We start from the raw sequence: 7,405 nt of genomic DNA, 5'->3' as shown, positions 1-7,405 counted from the left end.
ATGATATGGGGTAGGATTTAAAATTTTGCAATTTAGAATGAAGAAAATTTAAACATTAAATTAAAATGGTTTGATTTTTTAAAAGTTTTTCTTTCCTATTAAAAGTAGACAGTCTCAATTGCAGGGGTTTGCTTTGAGCATGAAACAAGATTGCCTGTATTTGCTTCTGTTCATTGGTTGCAAAAAATCTCACTGGATCAACCCAGTGAAGAGTTCCTTTCACTGGTAGCGTACAAGAGATATAAGGAGAAAGAAAGACAGGGAGTTGTTCTAAAGAAAGTGGCTAGGTGCCATAACTGACCAAGGAAAGGAAGAGTTCCTTGTGCTAACAGTCTCACTCTAAAAAAAAGTATTTTCCACATGTTCAAAAGTCCAGCTTCCATCTTGAACATGCATGAAGGGAAGAAAAAAAAGCCAGGCTAAAGTAAGACTTATATGAACACTTACATGGATATGCAATATTGACATCTGGCCTTAAGTTCTGGCCAAAGAATTGGAATGATTTATGTCTGTACTACAGCATCCATGCCTTGTTCCTATAGGCAATTTTTAATTACTAAAATGGCCAATGAATAGAACCAGTGCAAAGGTTAAGTGAAGAGAGGTCAGCCACCCTATAACTTTTTTCTTAAAAGATACAAAGTCTCCTTTTTACTGTTCCTCAACGTCATTAGCCTTTCATCTTTTATTGGCCTTTCTCCTTCCTCCCCCCTTTTTTTTAAAAAATTTGGAAATCTGCTACACTAATATCTCTGCCTGGGGAAAGGGATCTTTTGAGGTGAGTCAGGCTGAGAGTGGCCCAAAATCTAGTAGGGGAAAACAGCTAGGTTAGCTATTGACCTAGAATTTTTCTAAGATGTAATTATTAATTCAAGAGTACTATGTTGTATTATCTCAGACTCAATTGTTTTGCTCTTTCCATCCTGAAATAGGATTTTTTTGTATAATATATAAATTTTTGTATAAATTTATGTAATTCCTAAAACAGAAATCTCAGTGACCTGGGCAAAAGGAATCATGGTCCCATTTTTCTGCTGTCAAAAGCATCTAAATTCTGCCAAAAGGGTAGACTTTCTCTAGAGATTATTTCTGACCCTATATATGTGGGATTGAGCAGTTATAGAAATGTCAGTTTAAGGGACAATAACAATAAAAAAGCTTCAACACAAATATTATAGAAAATGAAAACTATATTATACATTTCTCAGATATACAAATACTTAAACCACATTTTTCTTTTTTTAAAAATAGTACTGACAGCTGATACCTCTCACTGATTTAACTTAGCACCAGCTGGAAAACACAGGTTTTAATGGAAACAGGAGAATATGCAAGTACAGTGAACTTCAAAAATAGTAAACAAATCATTCTTTACAACAGCTACATACACAATATAATTCTATTGTATTGATTTGTTTCTTACTGTTTTCTATAGTTTTTGTAAATGGTATTCAATTCCAAGACATTCTTTATTTACAATGAACAAGCTGTACCAATCACACTACATCCCTTTGCTCTTCAAGGATCTTTAGCTAACCTGCTGCCACCATCTGCAACTTTCAGAATTACTGACATACACAGCCATTTCAGATATTTAAATATCAAAACAAAAGGCATTTCTCCAGATCCTCAGACTTGTTCTTTGTATGTACATATTGAAAGTGGTTACTTTTTTTGTCAGTGTTAGGAAGCCCTGGTAAAGTTTTAAATTCTCTTGTTCTATTTCATGTAAAGACATCAGAAAACAGTGCACTAATGTTAGCATCTCCATTTCATTACCCCACTTTTCAAATTTGATTCAAAAAGAGAGGAAGAAATAGAATTACGGTAGTTATAATCACAGTATTTATTCAGAATGGTTTTAGAAAAAGTTCTCCACAATCCGCGACCTACTGAGTCACTGTTTCAGAGATATTTCCTTATTAAATAAACAGAAAAAGAATGGCCACTGGTAGGTAAAAAAAGCAATGGAGTGCGATTAATTCTTGACTTCATGTCAACTTCCCCACTGACTTTCCTTGTAGGAAGCTGGCAGGGAATATAGTAAATTAAAATCATGTGACTGCAATTAACTGCAGCAGTATAAGGTGGCATGGCAGCATTGAAATGGGCACAAAATTGCCAAATTTCAGTCCCATGGGAGTCATGGGTCCCAGATTTGGGATGCATTCTGTAAGTTAGCACATTTGAGGTACATAGATTCAGCAAATTGTTGCTTTCTGAGTGTGTTTTGCCTAAGTGAAGGTTGCAACTAAACAAAATGAATTTTAGCAGTATATAATAGACCTACAATCATGACACATGGAATGGGAGATACTGACTTACAGGAACCTTCCCCAGTCTAGTGCTTTTCAGACATGGTACTCTTCCATTCCAACATACCACAGAAAAACGGTCTTGGGATTCATTTAGTTACATGTCACTAAGTTCACTTAAGAGACATCAATTATTTTTATATACAGCATTTTAACATAATAGTAATAATTAAGAATTAATTCATTGAAGAAAGACTTCAATTAGAAGAAGTACAACCTGGAAAGTAACAAATCAACTTTAAGAGGACCACTGCTGGCATAAATGTAGACTGATTACAGATTAGTTCTTTCAGAGAGTAAAAAATTAAGCACCCCTTAATCTGTGCTTAATGAAAAAGTTCCTTTATGTTGCTTCATAAATTACACTGAGTAATACTGTACTCTATTTTGCACATTTTTTGTAGCCTTGAGTGCATGAGAGAAAGTAAGAGGCGTTTCTTGAGTATCAAAAATTTACCCACAATTATATTAAATATATTGCCTTTTTTAAAAAAAAATCATATTAGTGGTCCTCAGGATTTAAAAGTAGTTGGCCCTGGGATCCAAAAGATTGGCGACCCCTGATTTAGAAAACATATCTATATCTATGCATTTCAAACATACATTTGCCTCCATCAATGCTGGACTCATTCTTAAAAGCAAGGTTCTTAGAAATCTATATTTGGCACTATCAGTCTGCCCTTTCATATACTACATGTACAGCTTTCACTTACTTAAGAAACAAATATTTCAAAAGCGCTGTTAAAGGAGACATATTGAACCTATGAAGAAACTTCCTTCTAGTATTGTCTCTAACTGAAGCAATATGTTAGATGCTTTTTGTCAGCATGCTTGGTAGAAGCTAAGAAGTGGCATGTCAAAGATCATATAATATCAATTACTTTCCAATCCAAACATTCCCTTTCTGAATTAGCATCACATAGTTTAGTTTTGGTTCCTCAACTGCCTCTTCTAGAAACTTCGGCAAAACAAATACGTCACTAAGCAAAAGTCTTTGTTCTAAAATATCTTGTTGAAAAAACATAAATTATTTTGTTCTTATCTGGTATATTATTCCCATCCTAGGGTTGAAGAATATCTGTTTAAGCGATAATAAAATTTCCCAAAATAATGCTTTGCCCTTATTTTCCACTCTTCCTGTCAGTCCAAACTCCAGTAAGAATGTTTTCGCTCTTCTTAATGTATTATAATTCCAACTTGTCGTTTTCCAGCCTCTTCTAGTAGTCAGACCCTCTTATCTTGAATCCCAAGACATCAAAAGCAGGGACTACAGGTATGGTGAGAAGAAAAGAGCACTCCATTCTGCTGAAGTACCCAAATGGCAGCTGAGCTGCTTGAATCAGAGGAATGTCACGGATGTAGCGCCTTACAGCCCAGAAATGGGCAGACTTCAAGTTTGCAGGATTTTTAACCTCTTTTTATTTAAACCTGTGTCCGTCATCTGATTCTTGGGGTAATGGAAATAGTGTTGCAGAATTCTGAGCCAACTAGTATGTTTGATTACTGTACTATATTGACCAAAACTTGTAATTCTTCCAAACAAAAATCCATACTTGGACCCCAAAACTTTTAACAGCACATCTTAGGGTAGTAGCAGAGGGAAAATCTTGCTACTGCCAATATTAAATAAGAGGGAGTAAAAAAAAAAAAAAAAAAAAGCACCATGCTATTCTATTGCAGTAGATCCCACTATCTTCTTTCCTCAAGAGCTAGGAGATATGAGAGAAACAACCCCATTGGGCTTTAAAAGGATCGTTAAGGCTTTAATCATGTTCATGCATGGGTAATTCACTGGGTTTGTATCCTGAGGTGTCGTGATTGTAAAAGTCAATTTGATTGGTCATGAGAAATAGTTTTTATGGAAAGTCCTTGGAACAAGTGACTGATTCTGACAGCCCTAAATACTCCAGGTTCTCTGCTGTTGGGGTTGAAGGAAAGCCATTGGTAGCAGCAGAAGGAACAATGGAGGTGGCAAAGAATTCTGCTGGATTACGCTTAGGATTTTCTTGGTTCCAATAATAAAGGTTGTCAAAAGCTTGTGGTAAAGGGCTAGATGCAGGGACACTGCATGGTGTCAGGTACTCTGGATTTTCCACTGCACTGGTGAAACTCATATAGAATGCATTCTTTGGTTCCTTGAGAAGCCCGTTTTTGCCCATGTGCCTTTTTTGCTTTTCTAGTGTAGATCCTGGTAGTCGTAGGTTTTTGTTGGGTGGAAGATTGTTTTCTGGTTGATTTACATACTCTACAGAGAAAAGAAAGAAAAGAATAAAAATAGTAAAATCCAGGCTTGATAAGCTTGCATGCTTATCAACAAATACTACTAAGTGCACTCGTGGCTTTTTTTTTTTTTCAATCAAAATTTAATAAAGGTTAGAAACATTCTTTGAGAATATCCAGATCCATTACAAAATATCTGAAATACTCAATCTGCCATTATACAGAGAAAGGCTATACAGCACATGGATACACACTTTTCGGTATCTATATAGGGTTGCTTAAACTAAACATATTTCTTAAGATCGTGCTGCAGAGAAAAAAGACATATTAGCTTTAGGGATTTGCAAACTACATAAATATCCCAAGCATTGTTCTGCCTTCAAAATCAAACTGCTATGCAATCTCCCAATAAAGAGAATAGTACATACCTGGTATGATAGGCAAGCTTAATGGTGCAGTGTAGGTCTTGTTATCAGGATTCTCCTTTTCATTGACTGATGCACTTGTGGGATCTTCACTATAGCGCTGAAGAGAAGAATCAGGTAACTGCAATGGTGCTGAATTCTGCACTGCTTTGCTTGCTGCATAGTCCTCCTCATGCACGTCCGTGGTGATACTTTCTGACTCTTCAGAAAGGGATGGCCCCAAGTATGGGTAATGAGGAGATTCCTCAGTCTCTTCTGCATCCATTTGAGTCTCTAGAACATTCTAGAAGAAAACAGTTCACAAGATCTAAAAAATGGATGTTATAACTTGGTAATTTGTATATACACACACACATATTAGATGGCTATCTGCATTTATACACACATACTCGTGTGTATAAATGCAGACAGCCATCTAATATATAAATGCATTTAGTATGTAAATGCAGACAGCCAGTTTGGTCTAGTGATTAAGGCACCAGGCTAGAAAGAGATAGATTGTGAATTCAAGTCTGCCTTAGCAAAAGCAATAGCATTTAGACATTTATACTACTCCATCCCAAAGTAAAAAATGCAAAAAAGCAAAATGGCTGTCTGAGGAAGCTTTACAAATAGTGGAGGAAGGAAGGGAAGCAAAAGGCAAGGGAAAAGAGAAAGATACACCCAGTTAAATGCAGAATCCCAGAGAATAGCTAGAAGAGGTGCCTTCTTAAATGAACAGTGCAAAGAAACAGAAGAAAACAATAGAATAGAGAGGACCAGAGATCTCTTCAAGAAAATTGGAGATATGAAGGAACATTTCGGTCATGATAAAGGACCGAAATGGCAGGGACCTAACAGAAGCAGAAGAGATTAAGAAGAGGTGGCAAAATTACACGGAAGAACTACACAAGAATGAGCTTAACATCCCTGATAACCACGATGGGGTGGTCACTGACTTCGAGCCAGACATTCTGGAATGTGAAGTCAAATGGGCCTTAGGAAGTCTGAGCAACAACAAAGCTAGTAGAGGTGACAGTATTCCAGCTGAGCTATTCAAAATCTTAAAAGATGATGCAGTAAAAGTGCTACACTCAATTTGCCAGCAAATTTGGAAAACTCAACAGTGGCCACAGGATTGAAAAAGGCCAGTTCACATTCCAATTCCAAAGAAGGGCAATGCCAAAGAATGTTCAAAATACCGCACCATTGCACTTATTTCACATGCTAGCAAAGTTATGCTCAAAATCCTACAAGCTAGGCTCCAGCAGTATGTGGACCGAGAACTCTGTGATCATATTAAGAGCAACTGCGTTCTCTTCACTGATGATGTAAAGCTATTCAACACCACAGACAATACTGCTGCCCTTCAAAAAGACCTCGACTATCTATCAGAATGGTCAAACAAATGGCAACTTCAAATCTCCACAAATAAATGCTCTGTCTTACATATTGGCAAAAATAATAATAATCAGAAAATAAAGTAGAAGCTGAATAGTCAAGACCTTGTTTGTTAGGGATAACATTGTTTACCCTAACTGGTTTGGGTAAAAATAATAAATATGGTATCATGGTTTGTTAGTTAAAGTGTGTGTAACTTTAACTGCAAGAATGTAGTTAAGGGTGTGGTTGTAAAAGCACTATATAAGAAGCGAGGCAATTGCAGCTCGCTCTCTCTGGCTTACTGATCCCTAATTACTGGATGGATTGATGACTGCGTTCTTGCTGAAACGGGGAGAGAAAGAAGAGTGTTGATTTTTCTCAACGGAGAGAAGATAAAGATTGGACTGATTTATTGTAAGTGAACTGACATTGGCTATTCAACATGGACTTTGCAAATAGAGTATCCCCGACAAGACTTGACTGAAATTGATATATGACTAATGGACCGTTTATATTTGACTATGCTATAATTCTTAAATGGAATAAACTATATTTTTGATAGCACAAGCGTATCTGTATTTTTACTGCGTGTTAACTAGAAAACTTATCTCACACATTTACCTGTCTTCCTATTTGACTTCGCTGTACATTCTGTTTAGTTTGTTTTCCTTAACACCCGTTGGGGAATCCAGGCTTAACACTGTTGATGATCCAAACTCTGTCAAGGACCTTGGAATACTCATCTCTAATGATCTAAGTGCTACAGCCCACTGTAACTACATAGCCAAAAAGGCATTAAGAGTTGTTAACCTAATCCTGCATAGCTTTTTCTCTGGTAATATCACATTACTAACTAGAGCATACAAAACATTTGCTAGACCAATACTTGAATACAGCTCATCAGTCTGGAACCCGCATTACGTATCTGATATTAATACAGTTGAGAAAGTCCAGAAATATTTCACAAGAAGAGTTCTCCACTCCTCTACTCGTTGCAGAATACCTTGCCACCAGACTTGAAATTCTAGACCTAGAAAACCTAGAACTATGCCACCTTCAGTCCGATCTAAGTGTAGTATATAA

At 36.5% G+C, this 7,405-nt stretch overlaps 1 protein-coding gene across 1 annotated transcript in view; it reads right to left on the bottom strand.

Annotated features, from left to right (window-relative positions):
* Positions 1–1,172: 1,172 nt before the first annotated feature.
* The window catches only part of ERBB2 (erb-b2 receptor tyrosine kinase 2), a 74,901-nt gene continuing 68,668 nt past the window's right edge, over positions 1,173–7,405 (bottom strand). The window contains exons 26-27 of the mRNA XM_026679708.2: positions 4,964–5,243; positions 1,173–4,560 (exon numbers count right to left, since the gene is read on the bottom strand). Of these exons, the coding sequence (XP_026535493.1) occupies positions 4,172–4,560; positions 4,964–5,243 (669 nt within the window). The 3' untranslated portion in view covers positions 1,173–4,171. The remainder of the gene's footprint in view (positions 4,561–4,963; positions 5,244–7,405) is intronic.

This window comes from Notechis scutatus, chromosome Z (genome assembly GCF_049901735.1).
Source record: "Notechis scutatus isolate UNSWTSFEM ecotype Mainland chromosome Z, rNotScu1.2, whole genome shotgun sequence".
NCBI lineage: Eukaryota > Metazoa > Chordata > Lepidosauria > Squamata > Elapidae > Notechis > Notechis scutatus.
The sequence above is the reverse complement of the archived record's forward strand: the minus strand, read 5'-3'. Positions and strand labels throughout refer to the sequence as shown.